We start from the raw sequence: 22216 nt of genomic DNA, 5'->3' as shown, positions 1-22216 counted from the left end.
AATGGTGGCAAGTTATTCAACTGCAAAGACCAAAGGTCAATAGAGTTCTCACTGATTCAGAAAACCCAATATGGCAATACCACCGACAGAAATCAGAAGCAGAAACCCCCATGGCTTTCCCTTACCCTGGAATGCAGAGACCAAAGACAACCAACACCACCACCTGGGTAGAGGTCAACAACTCAGATCAACTAACCCAGTACACGCACTGGGTTGGGTTTGGCTTATTGCTCCACCTCTTCCGGAGTAGAGGCCATAAACTGCAGTTGGTGGAGGGAGAGATTCCCAGATCTAGTTAGGCTATAGGTATTACAGAAAATACAGTGCTAGAAACATTGATTGGGTTTGGAGATCAGGGTGAAGAAAATGGCATCTTCTAGAATGCTCATTTGCCAAAAGGAGCTCTCTCCAATAAGCATTTACTTTATGGAGATGGATCCCACTTTAAAAACAGGTTTGTTAAATCTGAGAAAGCACATTCTGTTAACTGAGTTAATATGATCATGCATACAGAAATCAAACATCTCAATAAAGAGCTACAGCAGGAATGACCCCAAAAGATTTGAAGATTGGTGAACAAAGTGGGCAAAGCACCAGATGTCCAATACTATTTGGTAGATAATTGCAGGATATCCACAATGCCAAATTTTTCTTAAATTAAAAGCCTCGAATCATTTAAGAAAAATCAATTTTCATGTTTGCGTAAAAGGTTTCCATTCCTCCCCATTGCAGAAGCTATTGGATTTTCGGTTCCCCTCCCACCCCTGCCAGAGATCAGCATCCATCTCCACTCAATGCTTAAACACTCATGCACAACATAGCAGATGCAAATTTCAACAATTTGCATTTATAAAGAGCATCTAAATGAATCTTTTGCAATTTGTTTACAAATTTAATGAACCTCTTCATAGTTTTAAATCTGTAGATGCCAGTGATAAAGTGCATATCTAATCTCCCATTCTGTGCTCAATGTGCTTGCGAGAGGGTAGCAGTTGAAGAGGAGACAAGCTTCTTTTTTTGATCAGGATCAGAAACCAGCAAGCACCCAAAATTTAGGCTGTGATTTAAAACTGACCAAACTTGCAGCTGTGGCCTATAAGTAATTACTTACATGAACATAAAACAGGACAATGCAAGTGGGAAAAAAAACTGCAACACTTGTGCACTTTTGGATATTTATTGTTTAGTAAGAAAATTATTTTCGTGGCATCAGACAGAACACAAAGGGATGTCAGAACGTTACACCAGAGCAGAGATTCCTGGTTTCTTTAAGAGCCTCAGCCTGCATACGGGTGGATTTCTTTGAAGTTTAGCAAATGGAGTCAAATTCCAGAAACTAGAAGGACAAAAAGGTTCCCAATTTGTCTCAAATCTTTTTTACCCAAATGAACAGGTGTGTGGAGTGCCTTTCAAATTTTATTCTACAGAAGCCTTTTAATCCAAATTCCATTTTAACTGGTGAAAATTGAACTTTCTCTCCCCCCCCCCCCCCCCCCCATAAACACAACAACAAAAGTAAATGTCTGGGACAGTCCTGTTGTATTTCTCTCCCCTCTTAAGCAGCCATTTCAGACAACCAAGATGGCAAATGTCAACACATGGGCTGAACATAGTTGGTAGCACAGCTAGGCCCAATTCTATTCACACCCAACACCCAGACTGGCTCTTACCAGGAAAGCAGAAAACAGATTGATTGGGAAGTGTAGGAAGCCTGTTGTTAATTGCTCAACTAGGAACTAATGCCAGCTCATGGACAGCCAAGGTTGCCATGGGTGAGGTGCAGTTACTGGTGGTACTTTGATGCTTCTTGAACAAGACAGAATCATGCAGCTTTAAAATCAGGCCTCTTATATCCTTATCTGATGCCAAGATGAGTGGTCAGAGGTAAGTGAATGGCTATACCAGAACTAAACGACCTGCCATCCATTACCCAGGACTTGAAGTTATGTGCAGGAGAAAAAGGGCCCCACAGTTCAGTGATGCCCTCCTTGAAATGGATATTTTCCAACACATTTAATTGCCAAGGTGCTGAGAGAAAGAACAAGTGAAACCTTAGAAACCAGGAATGAGTCCGTTCCGGTCCTGGGAAAGCAAATATTTAAGGAACAGGCATATTCCAAAGTTTGGCTATTAAATTTCCCCTCCCTCCCCTGCCCAGCAGCAAACACCTAGCTGCTACAGATCTAAAACTTTTCAACACCAGCTCCAACGTTGCTTCAACATTCCACTATTTCTTTATACATCAAACCCTCCCCCCTCCCCAAAACCCCTCCAATTCTGTCTTGAGAAGTACAACTTCCCTTTTACACGAGGAAGCAAACCTGCTGCAAAGGCATTTAAAAATAATAATTGTGTAATAGAAAAATGGGTTACTTAACTTGTGTTTTAAACATGTATCGTAGCTTGTAAAAAAGGGTGAAGCTTTAAACACAACAAACTTTAAATGACTTTGGTTTAGATGTCCATCCACTTTGATCCATTCCAGATCTTCAGCCCAAAAATAGTGACCAAGTTCACCAGATGCCCTGCATTACCTGCACCACACTTCAGCAAGGTACAAAAGACACACAACCTGGTCACACCTCGAAACAGTCAGAACAGGAAAATTCTTTTGACCTTCATTTTTAAAAGGATATTTCTGGTTTTTAGAGTAATTCACTTCCCAGTCCAGTCGTGGAAAAAGTGTGTACACCTTTGTCCATCTCAGCACCAAGTTCATTCAGGCCCAGCTCAGGATCCACTGAATGCAAGTCACAAAATTTCATTCAATCCGAGTTATGTTGATAGACTTTGAATTCATTTCTCCGGTTCAGACAAACCTCCAACTTGGTGTTAGAGTTGAATGAAATCAAAAACCCCAAACTTCATACATTTAATTACCGTCTTTAGGAGGTTTAAAATGTTTGAACTGTTTAAAGCACCAAAATGCCCATGCATTGATTTTCAAGCCAGACAGTATTTTAGCAACACAAGATTGGAAAATGCTAACAGGAATCAGGAAACCCTGCACTCTAATGAGAGATTTACTTTAGCACAGTTTATTGTTTCAATTGATCAGGTAAATGATCTAAATGTTGCCACATTTTTGATTCACAAGGTATGAAATGGAAACAGACTCAAGTGATTGTTCAGGTTGACAAGTTACTTAAAGCCATGCACCACTTGCCTTAAGAGGCCTGTACACACTAGCCCCCCGAGCACACAGGCTACAACATATGCTGTACAGATGTTTAAACAGGATTGAACCACACAGGGGGGCCTGCCCCTCTACACCCAGCTCAAGTCTCTAATTTCATGTTATACTAAAACAGGAAACTGTTGCCATGGTAGCATCCTCATCAGCTGTACAGCAGTTGATACCCAAAAAGACCCAAACTCACCAATACACCCAAGGTGGTGAAGTGGGCTATTTATAAACCTAGTCCTTATTTTGCTTAGTCTGTGGAGAGGGAGAAGGGAAGATTCCTTAATACCGCTGGTCAATACTAACTGACTACAATAGGACGAAGCCAGCAAGTCTTGAAACTTAAGCAGCAGAAGTGTGATACTATTTGTGCGGTTTAGTCCCAGACTGCCTTGAAATTAGCAAGGTAACTGTGTTCTAATTTCAGACATAGCTACAGGATTTCTCAGTGAAACGAGTGATTCAAGGTTACTTAAAACTGGAATTCTCAAGATAGGAGGCAGCCCATCTTTCATCAGACTCCAACTTTAACCAAAAGGTGCAATATTTCTGTTTTTGGCTAAACACATAAATAAGCAGTGTCATGGGACATACTAACATTTGGCATTACCTTGCATTATTGAGGGCAAGATATTCCCCAAGCTGTTCACTGGCAGCCCTGTGACAAAACCACAAATCACTATGGCCTTATGTTTTTATATCTTCCAAAAACAAAAAACCGTGACAGAGAAACTATTAAAATGGTATTAAACGTACTTGAGGTTTGGTCATGACCTGTAGCATTAACAACCCTGTCAATAGATCAAAATGAACAAAGCATTTTACCCAGGGTGGGAAGGGTTAAATTAGTGACATGGGTAGCAGTTCTTATTTTTCTACCTTTTAATTCAGCTAAAGACGTTACATAACACAGCCCTGTGTCCTTCTTCCCCAGCTGGTCACAAGTCAGACCTTAAGAAGGCAGCAGACAAATCTGTCGGGGGCTACTTTGTTGACTAGCCAGCAATGAGCGGCAGGAGTCCAACTTCATGCAGAGTTCAGTTGTGTAGGAAGAGGGGCAGAACTGGATGGAGTTGAGAAAGTATGAAGACCATGACTTCAAAGATCAAGCTCCAGATAACCTCACTGTTCTGGCACATTTACAATGTAGGGGCTGTGGCACAGGATGAGAGTTACAGCTAATTTAAGAGGGAGGAAAATAAATCCAACTGAACTGTAAAGCCCCTTCATGCAGTTTGTAACATCTAGTTATGTTTTGGAGGATGTACACTGGACTTGCATTCTTACAGGAACCAGCTACACTTCCAATTTCACACAGCATTAACAGAAATCTATGCCAAATGCACTAGTTCAGCAAAGGCTGACAGAAGCTAAACACATGCCTAAAATTTATAAATTTATCAAGTTGCACATTTAAACAAACCCAAGTGTAGGCATGCTCTTGCATAGCTGATGTAGCATTCCCAGTACCAAACAGTGCAAAGAAATGACTTCAGTACCCAACTGCAGCCCTGGACCATCATTGGTAGAGGTAGCACAGAAAACAGCAAGAGATCTTTTGCCATAAAGCAAGCAAAACAAAAAAAGACACCCCTCTCCAACTAATGCACTGGAGCACTGCAACCAAAACAGTGAGGGTGTCTCACTTTCATGGAATGACAGGAGTTTAATACCAAAAAAAAGGCAAATGAAGTGGGAACACCATCTCTTACATTCTTTGCTTATAGAGGATAGCTCAATTTCCAGTGGTTTTTGGATGGACAAGAAAAGGCCCTTTGAATACACCTCGAAGGCAAGATAAACCACAAGGAAATTAAAAGACAAGCATCTGTGAACTCTGCATTCTGACTGGTGTAACAGAGCCCAACTCTTTGTCAAACTATCGGGCATCCACCCTGGTTTAAAAATGTGCCCCTGGCATTTGTTATATAAACATTATCAAGAATACAATTCCTACAGCTCTACAATGGGGGTGGGTAGAAGAGGAGTTGTTGCAAAGAAATATTTTGTGCTCATTCTAAATCTGAAGGTAGAAACCTCAACTGGGATTCTTCATGCTCTGCAGAATTTTATACAAAATTATATTTTTGGTTCAATATGTCAAGGAAAGAAACTCAATTAAATCTCTCACTTTGCTGATTTTGGAAGTTAGCAAAGCAAATAGTTTTGCTAAACCTAGAGCAGGAACCTGGCAACCGGAAAGCATGACCATGTATAGGATGATATGGCATCCCATTAGAGTGGATTATTTGAGAAATAGACAGAAATAGATTTGTGGTTTTCCAATCCTGCAGCTACTTTTTCCTCAAGTGAATTTCCACCAGCAGGTTCAGGGTAGTCCTTTCCCACCTTTGGTACAAACATCACTGATCAAGTTCATTAAAAAGTGTCCAATTGTTTGAGCTGGTCATCCTACCCTTGTACACGCCTCTTCAAGACGACAGCTTGAAAGTAATTTCTTACCAGATGAAGAAATTTAGAATAATTCCCTTGACCAGAGTGACAGAACCATTAAAATCCAAAGTCATTTAAAGTCATGCTCGTGTTATATATGCCCCCTCTCCCCTCTTAAAATGTAAACACATAAAAGTCCTTTACTGAAGCCACAAGACTCCAGGCAAAAAATGTGATTCATATAAACAGGCCCTTATAGCACTGAAACCCTTTCAAGAATTATTCTCACTTTTCCATACATACATTTACTATATACATGAAACCATTTTTCTTTGAACATACACATTTCCCCCCTCCCCCATTCTGTGCCTCATGCTAGAAAATTATGACCCATGAACTCTTAAATGTAACTAAGCAACTGGGAGAGTTACAAATACACGACTCCCCAATACCTTGCTCTGTTAACTTTTTCAACAAAAAAGAAAGATTCTTTCCTTACATCATTTCAAAGAAATATCATGTTCTGAAAGCACCATCACTACAGAAGAACTCCTCGGTAGTTTGTCGTTGGTACAGAAGTTGCATTTTGTTCAATGACAGGAGATGCTGTACCTCTGGATAGAAGCAGGACTGATTTTGCCATAATTAGCCTACAATCCCATTGATAATTATTTCAACGTTAGCAAATGAGAAAGGCACAAAGAGGAACAATGCCTGTAAATACAAAATATCCATGCCCACTGGACTACAAAACAGTTCTGTATTCAGGTAGCAAACACTGAAAGTGGAAACTATCAGCTTGAAATAATTTGGTGAACACTCTCTTCATGGCCACTTGCTGGGTGCCAGAATGAACCAGCAGCTGCAAGTCTTTCCCTGCCACATCACTGTTCAATAAGCCAGTGTTTGCATTCTCCTACCTTGCCCAGAGCTACGCAAAACCTGGTCTGGCAGCTCCAAATCAGCAGAATTCACCACAGGTGCAATGGTCATAAATGTACATTCATTTCAGTCCTACAAGTTGGAGGAAAACCTTCTAGGTTGGATGCATTGCAGGTACTTTTGCAGGTTGGATGCATTGCAGGTACTTTTGCAGGACCAAGGTAGCAAGATTTTCTGCTGCTCTGGTACAAGACCAAGAGTTCAGGGAAGTAAAAAAAAGTTCTACTCTCAGTTTCACAAGGTTAATATGCAATGACAAGCTCCAAATTGAGGGAGATGGCCAGACACAGGTGAAAAGGCACTGGAAGGGGGGGGAGTCGGTGGTGTGGAATGGAGTATATATTGGCCTGGTTTATGCTTTAACAGGATTGAAGTGAAACACCGTCAGCTGGTTGAAGTTCAACCACTGGAGATTAGTCACCTGACAATCCTTGCATTGTTTATCAACTCCCAGATGTTGCTGCTTAAAACTTCACCAGCCAACCAGATGCAGGACTTTCTTTCCAAAATTTACACCACCATGGAGTTTCCATCTTTTCTCAGTGTTCTAAGAATCAGCCAACCTTTTCCAAAAGATCAAGGTAGCCTTCATGAAATTTGAAAGTAAACCAAATGCTCTAACAGTCCATGGGATAAGTGTCAGAGGCTCCTTTAGAATCCCAGTTGTCAACTCAACCAGGGCAAGTGGGTGGGGAAGTAGAGAGGAGAGGGTGGTACTTCAGAGATTCTATTGGTGGGGAGAAGTGGAAACCATTGCCTCCTGTTACAGATCCACAATGTAGAAAATTGGACAAACAGTATTAACCACAAAGCACAAGAGTAAATTCAGTCCAAACAGTGCTAACTTGGAGTTGTGTAGATGTATTTTTGCCATCAATACAAACACAACTGCACAGATATAACCCTAGAAAAATGTCAGTTAATTTCCCATTCTCTGCAGCTCCTCAATGAATATGCTGGAGCAGTTTTGCTAATGCAACCATTGTGTTTTATCTAGTAATGTGTGCTTCAGAACAGAACATCTCTTATATAGTTTAAACTTTCTTAAATGGTTAACTTGCTTTCATCACTTTGACCAGAGATTTTAGGTTAAATTAGTGATAGACAGATAAACACCAGACCTGCACTATTGCCAAGTACTGTATGCACCGGTACCAGACCTGAATGATACAGTAACTAAAGCATACAGGTTTCTGTTAAGACCATTGTAACGTCAGCCCAAGAGTTCCCGTCTCTCCTCCGTCATGAGCACTGCTCAGCACCACACTGTCAATCACTAATTTCATGTTAGTTCCCAGTTTTCTTTTAAATTAAGTTGAGCTAAATGAGTTTTGTACCGGTGCTGAACCTTTAACCAGATGGATACTGAGAAAAAGTTAAAATAAAAAATATAATGGAAAGCAGACTGAAACTACTTTGGGTATCAGTCTGATTCCCCTGAGGTTAAATAAAGATCAGCGAAAATATACATTGTAAGGTGTAGTGACCCCATCAAACATCAGTGGCATTTCCTGCAGCTGTTGTGTAATGTCAGTCTCTCAATGAGTGTTCACAAGCGAAGTACAGCGTACTAAATAGTTGACGTCTTGTCCACTCCATCTGTTAAAGTGAAAGGAAATGATTTCAGTGGTATCAATAAATGACATTGCCATAACCATTGGTTCTTGTCTAAGCTCGCCTCCACCAAATCTGAGCACACTACAGATTTACGGCTCACATTCCCTTTGTTGAAATGGAGCGTCAACTCTTAGCGAGATCTACGACACTCCTCGTAACACATTCTCAAAGCTTGAGTTAAAGCACAGCATATCATAATGTTCCTTCATACATTTTTTAGTCTTAAGTGTCCTGCATTTAACCTATATTGAGAAGCCATTTGCAGACATTGGGTAACCCAAATCAAAGCATAAATATTGCATAAAATCCACGTCATTATAAATCACAATTCACACTCACTCAACCACGAGTTAAGAGCTCAATGGCAAAGATTTAATCAATTTATCATTGTCTTACTCCAGCTGACTGAAGGGAAATTTATTTTTTTTTACAAATTAACAAATTTTGATGTTTAGTTTGAGAAAAAAACCTCATTGCATGCCTTGGTATTCAGGATTTCTCAGCTGGTGGGTTGTGTGCAGAGGAAGCTTTTATTGTTCAGCACACACACTTGCTACAAAATAGATTTCAATATTTTCAAAATATGGCTTCTGACAGGCCCTTTGGAGAATTCCATCCATGCCTCAATGGTGGGGGAAACTATTTTGTTGTCACTTAACTTAGGATATGTCGAATACATTCAGATACAATCCTTGTTGTTGAATATCTCTAGAATACCCAAGGTATTGTAACAATCTCCCCAAACAGGAGTTATAGATAAAACCCACTTGTCATGCAGTTATTAAAATTTCCCCTTAGGACTTTTACATCTTCATCAGGGTGATGTTACACCAAAACTAGCGTTTTTTTAGATATACAGGATATGACCATCACTGGCAAGGGCAACATTTATTGCCCAAGTGCCAAGGTGGTGGTAATAAACCAGATTTTTGAACCTTCACAGCCTTCTGGCAAAGGAACGGTGCTCTAGGATTTAGTCTCCAAACCAATGAAGGAATGCCAATATTCCCAAGCAGGAAACCTGAAGCTGAAGCTGCAGGTACAAGACTTCCTTGCACTTGCTACCCTTACCCTGCTCCTCAGTAGGTTTGGGAGGTGCTGTCAGAGGCCTAGACATAACTGAAGTGTATTTTGTAGGTGGCACAGTGCTCTGGTGCTGGAGGAAGCAAATATTTAGGGTGAAAGGGCACCAATCAAGTGGGCCTTTTTTTGCCCTGGATGGTACCAAACGTGTTGTTGTCAAGTAACTCTCCAGGTGTATGGAGTTTTCTCCCAACTACACTCATCACTTGTGTATTGTAGATGGAGAGACTGAGGAGTGATTTGGTGAGCCATTTTGTGTAAGATACCCAGCTTCTGACTTGCTCCTTTAGCCACTGTACTTATATGGCTGGTCCAGTCAAGTTTCTGGCCAATGACAGGGACATACAAAAGTGTAATCCCAAATTCTATCTGCTGCAAGAATATACCTCCCTTCCCAGAGCACTTTCCACTTGGTCCTTAAAATTCAAAGTGGAAGCGATGGTGGAAGACACTTACCTCCTAAGGCATGCTCCGTCATACTGAGGCAAAGAGACTCCAGTCTTGTGTTAATCTCTGGTTCAGTCACTGGCACTTGACATTCTGGTAAAATAGCACAAAGCCTCAGTAAACCAAAACACAATGCCAAAACCATCCTGTCCTTTAGTTTCTTCGGTCAAAGGCTGCTGATAGCTCTGGGATTTCTTCTTCCAGTGATATTAACAGCCATCTTTTCTGGATGGAAGGAAAACTGAGGGCACTCAGTCACTTGGAATGCTTAAATACAGCCTAATCATGCAACAGAACACCTTTGAAAAGTGATTAGATGTGGTAACCCCGAACAATTTTACTTTGCTCTATTCCTAGCTATCTTTATGCTCTGAGATTGTGGCTCATGATCAGTTACAAAAATCCAACAACTTTTCCAGCTGAATGGGAATTACAGAATAATTCAAAAGGCAGTTCAGACCTGCTCCCCTATTCAATCCCACAGCAGATACACATAGCTGCTCCCCTATTCAATCCCACAGCTTTTTGGTCCAGATTTTCACCTGATCTGCATATCCTCAGATTCCCAGAGTATCCAAACAAGTCTCTCAAAACTCACCAACAGAACATCTCCATCCCTCTGGGATACAGAATTCCCAAGATTCACAACTCTTGGTATAAACAAATTTCTTACTCCTTGTCTTCAATAGCTGACTGCTTATTCTAAGATTACATTCTCCAGTTCTTGACTCTTAGCATCCATCTTGTAAGTCTCCCTCAGAACTTGGCTCATTTCGCCTAGGCCAGTAAATTATAAGCAATTTATTCCTCAGTAGACTCCCTACATTGTGATACAGAGCTGTGTAGCAGGTCACCCAAGTGGTGACCATTCATTTGCTGAATCAGGGTGTGAGGAATAAAAACAAGTTTTGCTAACATTCCAGGTCAATGACCTGCTTATCTCTGCAGATGTCTTGCATGTTGAATATCTGCATTGTGTTATATCGCAGATTTTCAGCATCTAGAGTTCTCCCCCTCCCAAAGTCAGAGGAGTGGTCGCAAAAGAAAAGCTCTGTTTAACTTAAACTTACTAACAGTTAAATGGTAAATTTAAAAATACTTATAGCATCCTTTATTTCTCTTAGACATTGACTGTTTCTCTTTCCACAGATGACGTGTTTCAGGAAAAGTGTCACGCAATGGAAGAAGTGATCAGAAGCTGAAAAACTACAAACCTGACTGCTGGAACATCAGGATGGCTTGAGGAGAGGTGTGCACAGGGAGAGAGTATGTCCGTTGCACAGAGCTGCGACTTTGACTCGGCATGCTATTACTGCCACCAGGGTTTGCAAACCATAGGTTCTGTGGGAATAGAGAAGACATGTTTATCTCACAGCACTGATGAATTTCCTCTTAATAGATGCCTAGAAATTATCAGCTGAAAGACCATAATCCATTTGCCTTCTTACATTTTAGCAGTCACACAAAGCAGTGTTATTAATGATAGAACTTAGTTGCCATAGCTTCCTTAATGCTGGCATCTACAACACCAATACTTGAATTCCTTTCTGTCCGTGGATACATCCAGCTCTTTGGTATTTCATTCTACTCAATGCAAGGTTAAACAATGGATGTTGGTGGAATAAATGACAGTAGAGCTCAATGGAGCTTTCTCAATCAGTCTCCAGCTGAGCACTACTCAAACGATTAGGGTACAGATCCCATTAGACTTTAGCCAGAATTGGCTACACTAAAGCACTGTTTGAACTAACTTATGCTGAACACCATAAGCACTTTCCAGACAGTAGAACCAGTGTACATCAAGACCTTTTCACTTTGCAGGTTCCCACAAATTTTACTCATGGCCAGGAGAAATATACTAATACCCCCTTCTCTGCACTAGTAGCTGTCAAACAGCTTCGTCCCCACAGCTTCCAGCAACACTGGGGAATGAAATGTTGTTTCAGATACCCCACAAGAAGTTTTAACACTGTACATGCATTATTCACATCTCATACCAACCCACCAGTGGACTCAATCATTACATTCTGTGCCCATGATCATTAAAGCTGCTGAATAGAAGATGCCCATACTCATTGCATAGAAGATCCTAATAATCATGACAAAAATGATTCCGTCAGTACAACCCAGATTGAAATTTGGGGTACATGAGATGAACTTCCTGAACGGCCCACCCAATTCTGAAAGTAACTGCATTGAAACGAAACAGACCTCCCAAACTTATTGCTTTTGCACACAAACGCTACTTTATGGGGAATATGTACTGACCTGCCTGCCTTGGCTTGCTAGTGGATTAAGTGTGTGCCTTGGAGAAACACCACCCAGGTTAGCAGCAGACGTGCCGATCAGACCCATGCGGCTTGCAGAGAGACCCCGTGGAGGTACCTGGAACGGCCGCTGGCCTCGTCGGCTCAGGCCACCAACCACAGAACCGGCTGTGGGAAGGGAACTGGACTGACCAAAACCCCAGCTGGAAAAAAAGTGCAGAAAAAGTTTTTGAATACAAGCATAAAATTGATGAGTGCAATGAATGGCAATACTTCTCTGGTCAGGAGTAGCATTGTCAAAGCCAAAATTTATCAAGACATCTTTACACCTCTTAAGAGGTTTTTTTTAAAAAGCTCCTGCAGCTGTTGACTTTTGCTGGCGCAACAGGTGCCCCAAATTTCTGAGCCGAATCCTCTCCTGCAAAGCTCCCTCACATGTACATGCTACCATCTCAGGATTAGTGAGCGATTTCCTGTCAGTGGAGAACGGATGACTTGGATGGCTGCTCCAAGTATGACCAGTCAACTCAAATGCAAACCAGATTTTAAAACTCACTTGAAATACATCATTCCCACTTCATGGAGGGACACTTTCACCTGCTTCAAGAGTTCACATTAACACAGCTATAAAATTGAAAGTCAGAATGACTATGCTGTTTCTAAATGAATTACGTGTCAGCTGTGGACCTTCATGGGCCAGAGAGCTGGGTGTCAAATTCCCATTTGAGACAGAGCACAAAACCTAGGCCAGCAATCCCAGTGTGGTACTGATTAGAGGCTGCACCACATGGTGACATTTTTTTTTCCCCCAATGAGACATTGAAATGACACTTTGTTGGTCCTTTCAGGTAGGTGTATATGATCCCATGGTTTTTGCAGTGTGGGGGGGGGGGGGGCAGAGGAAGGGGGTGACATGGTCAGGAATGAAATCACTCTGGGGTTCTTTACAATAATACTCTGAAACAGGTCATTGCTTGGATTAGAGAGTATTAGCTACAAGGAGGAGTTGTTTCTTCTAGAACACTGGAGGCTGAGGGACAACCAGATAAAAGTATATAAAATTATGACCATCTACCTTATCTGTGTCAGAGTCTTTTCCCCAGGGTGGAAATGTCAAATACTAGAGGGCATACGTTTAAGGAGAGTTTAAAAGGAGATATGCAATACAAGTTGTTGTTGTAGTTGTGCTCCCCTCTCTGCCCCCCCACCCCTTCCCTCTCCCCATACACAGTGGGAGATGCCTGGAACAGGGTGTCAAGGGAGGTGAAGCAGATACCACAGCAACATGCAAGAGGCATTTAGCCAGGCACACGAACATGGAGGGACAGGGATATGGATCACATGCAGGCAGATGGCATGAGTTTTGACATCATGGTTGTACACGAAGGGCCTGTTCCTATGCTGTACTGTTTTATGTCCTATTCTAGTTAATGGCAAATTTCTATTAGATGGAGCTTACTGCGTACAAATTGTCCATGGTAACTCAACAGTATAAAATGACTATACTCCAAAGTTATACATTTGTACGATGTCATTTGTTATACCAAGGTAATGACAGGTGCTGTATAAACTTTCCTTCATTATTCACTACTTGCAGCAGAGATGGCATATTTGAACTTTGAAACAATTTAGTCACTGAAGTGCAACAGAAACAAAGGCTTAAAACTCACTTTTGCACTGCTGTTTGTTTCAACAAACTGTTTAGAAAACAAACTTGCATTAGTCTGAGATAGAAAGACAATCTTCTAGCTCTGGGTTCTTTAAAAATGGCAAGCAGAGAACCAGATCCCATTTTTCAGCGAGTCTCCCAATGCATTTCACATACTCCTGATATTCATCATAATCTCAATCTCAGTGGTGAGACAGTAGAGGCATTCTACTTCCATAAAACATGGATTGAATCTCTCTGCTGAGGAAGCCTTCCAGATAAATAAAAGCTGGCATAGATAGATCTGGTATAAGTGCTTTAGACTCTTACATTTTAATTACAATAAATTTAATGGCAGTGAGCTTAATGTAGTAATTGAAACTCACTTCCGCTCATAAAAATGTCATTTGTTCTCACTGCCAATCAATTATCCTATAAATAGTAACAAACTATAGTATTCATTAATTTCAAGAGTCAGGTAATGCATGGCTTGGGTGTGCCTGGATTTCACAGAAAGCCCAACAGATGGCACAGATTCAATCATATGCTGCTGTAGGATACAGTTCCAGTCTGTTACAACCAACCTTTAGATCATAAATATTTTTGAAATTTGACATGTAGCGCCAGAGTATTATACAGGATCCAGATTAATGACTAAATTATAGTTTATATTGCCCACTTATCCCTTTCCATTAGTTTTAAATGGAGCAAATTAATGCAAAAATTAATATTTCTGATTAGTTCCAGCTTATCACAGACATACCAGTCTATTGATGTTTTCTAATCAGAATTTGCACTTACTGGAAGAGATTGGGAAATCCAAGACATGGAGTCATTAATGAAGCAGAGGTGTAAAAATCCAACTGAAAGCTAGTGTCATACAAGCACTGATTCAGGATGCCAGTAGGGCCCTCAAGCTACTCTAACATTCAATAAGATTGTGGCTGATGCAATCTGTGTCTCCCCTTCCTATGATCTCCCCATACTCCAACTCCCTTTTAATTAAAATATTTGTCAATTGTCACCTTGAATATATTCAATGATTCTACCACCAGAGCTTTCTGGGGCAGTTTCCCCAAAGATGTACAACCTTCAAGAAATTTCTCCTCACTTGTTTTAAATGGACCAACAATCTGCTGGAGGAGCTCAGTGGGTCAATAAGCATCTCTGGGGAGGGGGTGGGGAACAGTTAATGTTTCAGGTCAAAACCTTGCATCAGGTCAAAGTTAATTCCTCTCCCCCACACAAATGCTGAACAACCTGCGGAGTTCTTCTAGCAGATTGCTTGTTGTCCCAGATTCCAGTGTCTGCAGTCTTGTGTTTCCATCTCCTTACAACTGCTTCCCCTGCTTTTAGATACAACTACTAGGGGAAACATCCTCTCAGCATCCACCTTGGCAATTCCTCTTATAATCCCATATATTTCAACAACATCCTCTCATTTTTCTTATCTCCAATGAATGTAGTCCCAATCTGCTCTACTTTTCTTCACACTTCAATTCTTTCACTGCAGGAATCAACCCAGTGAACCATCTGTACGTGGCAAGTACAGGTCTTTCATAAATTGGGCCTTCATAAACTGGGGCAGACCGTACATCCATTCTAATAACATATGGAGATGAAATTATGGAATACTGTACTCCAGGTGAATCCTCAGTACCCAGCACAGCTGCCAGCTTCTTGTCATTCACTTAATTTATATCCTCTTCATGTCCTTTCCACAACTTGCTATTCCACTCAGCTATGTACTCTAGCCAGACTTATTGCTGATACAAAGACGAGGCCCAGCACCCCACAATGACCGAGTCTGAAAACGATCCATTTGCCCTGACAGTTTTCAGTGAGTCAGCCAATCTTCTAGCCATGCTGATATATTATCCCATCTTGTGGGGTAATCTTTTACACGGCACCTTATCAAACACTCTGGAATCCACATCCATTGTTCAGTCATCTTCACCCCCATGCCATCACTCCCCCCAAAGCATCCTCAAACTACTCCAAGTCTATCAAACACTTTCCATTATCTCTGCTTGATTGTCTTATTTTCTAAATGTCTTGCTTCATCTCAATGGATTTCAGCATTTTCCCCCCCAATCACAGACGTCAGGCTAGTTGGCTTTGTCTCCCGCGAAGAAAAAAAAAACAAACTGCTGCAAGAACTCCAAGAATGCCATTGTTTTATTAGTTACCTGGAGTTGCTTTCAGATTAGCACCAGAGATTTCAGTAGCATAGAAAACTCACCTTCTCTGGCGAACACCTGGCATCTCCAATAAGGCTTTTCTAGGAAAAGACCTCAGCAGCTTAAATACCTGCTGCTTCCACGAGAAGAGTCTTTTCTTCTGTGTTTCAGTAAATGCCTGGAACCAAATACACAAAGATGAGCCCTGGGAAATGTTGTGGAAGAGGGACATAGTTCACTGAAAGTAGTGTCACAGGTAGACAGGGTGGTGAAGGAGTTTGGCAAGCTGGCCTTCAGTCATGGTATTGAGTTGCAACCTAACGCAGCAGTTGTACAAGATGTTGGTGAGGCTGCACTTGGAGTCTTGTGTATAGTTTTGTTACAGGAAAGACATCATTAAGCTGGAAAGAGCACAAAGGAGATTTACAAGAATGTTGCCAGGACTCAAGGGGCCAAGTTATAGGGAGTGATTGGGCAGGCTAGGACTTTATTCCTTGGAATGCAGGAGACTGAAGGGTGACCTTATAGAGGTGTACAAAATCATGAGGCATAGAAAGGGTAGATGAACAGTCTTTTTCCCCAGGAAAAGGGAACCAAAAACTAGAGGCCATAGGTTTAATCTGAGAGGGGAAAGATCTAAAAAGGGACCCAAGGGGCAACTTTTGTGCAGAGGGTGGGGAATGTGGAACGAGATGCAAAAGAAAGTGGTCGAGGCAGGTACGACAACAAAATTTAAAAGACATTAGGATAAATACGTGGAGGGGAAAGGTTTACAAGGATATGGGCCAATCACAGGCAAATGAAACCAGCTTAGGTGGCCACCTTGGCTGGCATGGACAAGTTGGGCCAATGGGCCTGTTTCCATCTGTTTTCCATTCTATGACTAACTGATGATGCATTAATTCAATGCTCTCTCCAGTTGTTCAAACGGGCATTTTAAAAAAATGAGTGCGTGTTCCCAATACCTTGGCCAACATCCCTGTCAAATCCATCAACAACAGATTTAGTAATTTTAGTGTTGTGTGCGAATTGGTTACTTCAAAAAAAAATGGTTCCTTGGCTGCAATCATTTTAGGAGGTACAGAAAGATGCAACAAAATTGCAGATTTTTTCCTCCCTCCTCCATCTCAATTGCTACAGGTGGAAAAAGGTGTTTAGATACAGGATCAATGCCCTTTTCACTTTGGTTTCAGGAGAATCATTTGACCAGGTGGAACAGAAAAACCATACACCATTACCACACGACAGTGATCTCCATAACATACAAGTACCCACCTCATGTGCCAGGCACTTCTCTAGGAGCTGCAAGTAAGAGCTTATATTTTCTTCATCTGGCCTGGACACTAGCAGCTGAGTGCAAACTTGAGGAAAAAATTACAACATGTTAGAATCTCTGCTCCCTTGAACCAACACAGAAAACATTTCCATTTCTCTCCCCCACATTTTTTAGCACACACTTTAATTCTCCATCCTCCTACACTGTTCCAAAGCAGCTCAGCAGAAGCTCAAGGAACCACTCCCGATCTTCTGACTGAGCACATTTCAGTTTTCTGGACTCAGTGCTGTACACAATTTTCGATGATCAGACATTCCAGTTTTGTGCTGCACATCCCCCATCACTGCTTTCCCTCCTCTATGGGTAATTTCAGATTCAATCTACTTATGTTGCCCCCAGCTCACACCTCTACCACCACCACTCGACTCTCCTGCTCTCCCTTACCATCAAACCTTTGCTCTCTTTCCATCCCTCCTTGCCTTTTGCTGCAACTTAACCCTCGTTTTATCTTACTTTTCTGCCCTGATGAAAAGTCATCAACCTGAAACATTAACTTTCTCTCCCCACAGATACTGGCTGACCTGCTTTGTGTTTTTATTACCAAATACAAGATCAATTGCCTTTGACCTACATTTAAAAGTATTCCATGTTTCTTGAATTCCATTGTTACTGAGAGAACTGGGTGGGGAAAAATACAAGATCAGAGGACTAAGTAAATGAAATAATGACTAATAGCTTAGATTGCAAGAATGGAAAAGTAGGATGAGCTGGGGAGGTTCTAAGAAATAACCAGTGTTCAAGTCAGAGCAAGGAGTCTCGATTTCAACACAACAGCATGAAATACAATTTAGCCCATTAATTAAAGGATGGATAGCTTCCAGAGTCTGTGACCATGTTTGTACTAAGAACATTTAATTGTTTTCAAAACCAAAAGTTAAGGCTTCTCCTCCACCCCCCAAAAAGGAGGTAATCATAAAACTTCAATTGATAAGACAAACATGGATCAAAATCCCACTTCATTCAACTATTACTCTCCATGAAAAAAATGCCAGTTTCTGTTTGCAAATGCTCAGGCATGTACCGAAGCCCTTTTGAGGACTGATGGCTTAAATAGCCCAAATGCAAACTGTTAATAATGGAGAAACCAACCCAGCATGCTAATTGATCTGTGATCCCCACAACAAATTGGAAAAGCTAGCCCCACTACATCTGGGCACCAACATGGAGAGGGTACAAGATGAGGGACCAATGCCAAGAATCTTAGGGTGGAGAAAAAGAAAGCAAAACACAACTACAATTCAAAATCCAACTAGAACAGCTTCAAAACTTTCAGTCTCGGCATTTTTGTTCCCTGATGCTTTTGGAAATTCAGGAGCAATGTTAATCATATTCAACTTTCCACTAATGTAGAAGTTAGGAACTAACCTTTCCCCATGACTCTGGTGAACTGTCCAGGAATGTCACCTTCAGATACAGGGGCTGCTGCGGACTCTCCATCACACGTCGAGGGACTCTGGGACTGAAAGCCATCAGATGTCGATTCCTTCTCGGCAGGTGCTTTGGTTGTTCGGCTGTCTGTTCCCAGTCCAGTTGCGTTGTTGGAGTTATTGGAATCTGTGTCATGTCCCTCTTTAAGGGTCATTTGAGGTGGGGTATAGGCTTTGATAGGAGTTATAATTATTTGTTGTAGCTCCTGAAGGGCATTTCGCAGGTTTCCTCCTTCGAGAATATCCTGTTAAGAGTAAGCAGTTCAACCCAGTGCCCACTAGATTCCTTGCATGATGCACTATAATCATTTTCTGTTTGTTAACATCTTACATTTTGAATTCATGTCAGCCGTCTAACTGCAGGAAAAACACTGGGCCAGATTCCACTGATAGCTAGTCATGATTTGGTAGAGAATTATCAGTTAGCTGAGTCCACATATGGGAGGATAAGTCAGATGAATGCATGGCTAAAAGGATGCAAGGGAGAGGGCTTTTGATTTCTGGACAACTGGGCAATTTCTGAGAAAGGAGAGACCTATACAAGCTGGACAGGTTGCATCAGAACTGAAATTTTCAGGGAGGTTAGCCACAGCTGCTGGGAAGGTTTAAGCTAATTTTGTAGGGGAAAAATACACAGTTGATGTACAGTTGCAGGGGAGGCAGAGTCAAATACAGAAGGAAACTATCAGTCCAATAGGCAGAATAGAATTGTTTTATTTGGGGAGGGGGTGGGGGAGGAGAAGGGAAGGAGATGTTGGGAGGAAAGGAGGAAGAACACACAAAAATAACGATTGGAGGGCAAAGAGGGAAGGGGGGGGGCATGAAATATTACTGGCAAAGTTAAGGAAAATCCCAAACAGTAGGACCCATTATAGGTTAAAGTGGCAAGCTGTGAGTAGAGCCAGAGGATGTAGGCGATATCTTAAATGAATACTTCTCATCTATATTCACAGAGAAGGACATTGTATCTGGAGAATTCTGGAAGGAGGACATTAAAATTCTAGAACATTTTAGTATTAATAAAAAGTGGAGTCAGAAATCTTGGCAGGTCTACAAAGTAGATGACCCCCCCAGGCCTGATGTTTCCTAGGCTACTGTGGGAGAGAAAGGAGGTGAATGCCAGGGGCCCTGAGATATTTAAACTTTTGCTGGCTGCAGATGCAGTGCTAGATAACTGAAGGACAGAAAATGTGAAATGTTTAGCCCACCAAGGAAAGGATAAGAGAGGAAATTTCAGGGTTGCAAATCTATCAGTGGTAAGGACGTTATTAGAAAATTGTGAGGGACAGAATTAATCTACACCTGGAAAAGTAGGGGTTAATCAGAGATAATAGGCACACCTTTATTAAAGGAAGATCCCATATTACCAATGTGATTGAGTTTTTCCAGAAGTAACAAAGTGCACTGATGACAGCAGTGGACCAGTGAGACCTTTGACAAGGTCTCATTCATGTGGTAAACTAGCCCTGAAAGTCAGAGCCCATGGGATCCATGGCAAGTTAGCAAATTGAATCCAAAATCTGCTGGCAATAGGATGCAGAGCATGATGGTGGACTGTTATTTTTTTAACTGGGTCTGTGACTAGTGATGTTCCATATAGATCACTGCTAAGCTACCTACATTTACATCCAAATTATGTACAAGGTACAATTAGTAAATTTGTAAGTGATATGAAAACTGATGTGGTTGGTAGTGAGGAGGATAGTCTTAGGCTACAGGATGATATTGGTTAGTTGGTAATAAGGGCAGAGCAATGGTAGATGGAATTTAATTCTGATAAGTGCAAAGTAATGCACTGTGGGAGGACTAATAAATGGTAGGGTCCCAGTGAATATTGAGGAACAGAGGGACTTCGTGTACAGGTCCCAAGGATCTGAAGGCAGCTTTTATTAGCTGGGGCATATGGCAGCATAGTGGATCAACCAGCAGAACCACTGTTTCACAGTGCCAGAGACCAGTGTTCAATCCTAACCTCAGGTCCTGCCTGTATGAAATTTACACACTCTTCATGAAAGGTTTAGAAGGTTATGGGCCAAACACTGGCAAATGGGACATGTTGGCTCGATGGGGCATCTTGGTCAGCGTTGACCAGTTGGGTCAAAGGGCTGTTTCCATGCTGTATGACTATCACTGCATCACATCCCAAAAATGTGCAAATTGGCAAGTTGATTGACCACTTAAATTGCCCTAGTGTGTAGGTGGCAGAATCTGAGGGGGCACAGGGAAGGAGTTGATGATAATGTGGGGAGAATAAAATATGGGGTTAATGTACAATTAGTTTTAAGGGGTGGTTGATGGTCAGTACAGACTCAGTGGATCGAAGGACCCATTTCCACACAGTATGACTCGGGGGGGGGGGGGGGGGGGGGGGTGGTGGTAATGCTGCAACTATACAAAACATGTACTACTGTGTGCCGTTCTGGTCACTACACCATAGGAAGGACATAACTGCATTGAAGAGGGTGAAGAAGAGATTCACGAAGACACTGTTTCAGTTATGAGGAGACTGGAGAAGCTGGGTTTGTTTTCCTTGGTGCAGAGGAGATTGAGGGGTACACAAAATTATGAGGGCCAGTTCACCTTCCCCAACACAGCAAAAGGTGTCTAAAACTAGGTATAGGGTTTGGCAAGAGGTTTGAAGTGATTAGATAATGAATTTCTCTCCACTCGTGGTTGGACTCTAAGGCTGCAAAACCAAGTGCTAGTAAATGGGATTGGTATGGATGATTATTTGATGGTCAGCATGGACATGGTGGGCAAAGGGCCAATTTAATAGTTGAGTAGTGGATCATCCAGTGAGGCTATATGGGTGGAACCTAGAAATAAGGGGATGATCACTGATGGGATTTTACCATAGGCCTCCTAATAGCAGGAATTAGAAGCAAATATTGAGAGATCACAGATAGCTATAAGAATAATAGGGTTGTAATAGTAGATAATTTGACTGGGACTGGCATAGTACCAAGGGCTTGGTGGGGCTGGAATTTGTTATGTCCAGGAAAGTTCTCCTGCAATATGTAGATGGCCCTACTAAAGGGAGAACACAACCTCCTATTGGGAAATAAGGCAGGGCAAGTGACTGTAGTGTCATTTGGGGAGCACTTTGGGACCAGTGACCATAATGCTATTAATTTTAAAAATAGTTGTGGAAAAAGATAGGACTGATCCACAAGTTGAAGTCCTAAACTGGGGCAAGGCTAATTTTGATGGTATTAGACAAGAACTTGCAAAGGTTGATTGGGAGAGGCTGTTTGCAGGTAAATGGACATCTGGCAAGTGGATGGCTTTTAGAAGTGAGATAGGGAGAATTCAGGGCCAACACATTCCTGCTAATGTGAAGGGCAAGGCTGGCAGGGTTAGGGAACCCTTGTTGATGAGGGATATTTGACACTCTGGTCAGGAAAAAGAGGCATATGTCAGGTATAGACAGCTAGGATCAAGCAAATCCTTTGAGTACAAGGGACATAGGAATACACATAAGAGGGAAATCAGGAGGGCAAAGAGGACATGAGGTAGCTTTGGCAGACAAGGTAAAGGAGAATACCAAGAGATTCTATATTAAGAACAAGAGGGTAATTAGGAGAGAATAGGTCCTTATAAGGATCATTGTGGTCGTCTGTGTGGAGCCATAAGACAGGCAAGGTTAATATTTCTCATCTTTATTTACTATGGAGGTGGTGGTCATGGAAGC

General features: G+C 41.7%; 1 protein-coding gene across 5 annotated transcripts in view; it reads right to left on the bottom strand.

The window, feature by feature from the left end:
• Positions 1-1158: 1158 nt before the first annotated feature.
• Positions 1159-22216, bottom strand: part of LOC127586415 (protein Smaug homolog 1-like) — a 67162-nt gene continuing 46104 nt past the window's right edge. For all 5 annotated transcript variants that reach the window (XM_052044361.1, XM_052044363.1, XM_052044362.1 and 2 more), the window contains 7 exons: positions 18464-18770; positions 17038-17123; positions 15825-15940; positions 11936-12137; positions 10882-11008; positions 9677-9760; positions 1159-8119 (listed from right to left, as the gene is read on the bottom strand). In XM_052044361.1, coding sequence (XP_051900321.1) covers positions 8091-8119; positions 9677-9760; positions 10882-11008; positions 11936-12137; positions 15825-15940; positions 17038-17123; positions 18464-18770 — 951 coding nt within the window. In that variant the 3' untranslated portion in view covers positions 1159-8090. The remainder of the gene's footprint in view (positions 8120-9676; positions 9761-10881; positions 11009-11935; positions 12138-15824; positions 15941-17037; positions 17124-18463; positions 18771-22216) is intronic.

This window comes from Pristis pectinata, chromosome 35, assembly GCF_009764475.1.
Source record: "Pristis pectinata isolate sPriPec2 chromosome 35, sPriPec2.1.pri, whole genome shotgun sequence".
Classification (NCBI taxonomy): Eukaryota; Metazoa; Chordata; class Chondrichthyes; order Rhinopristiformes; family Pristidae; genus Pristis; species Pristis pectinata.
Note: the sequence above shows the minus strand (reverse complement) of the source record. Positions and strands in the feature narration are given on the sequence as shown.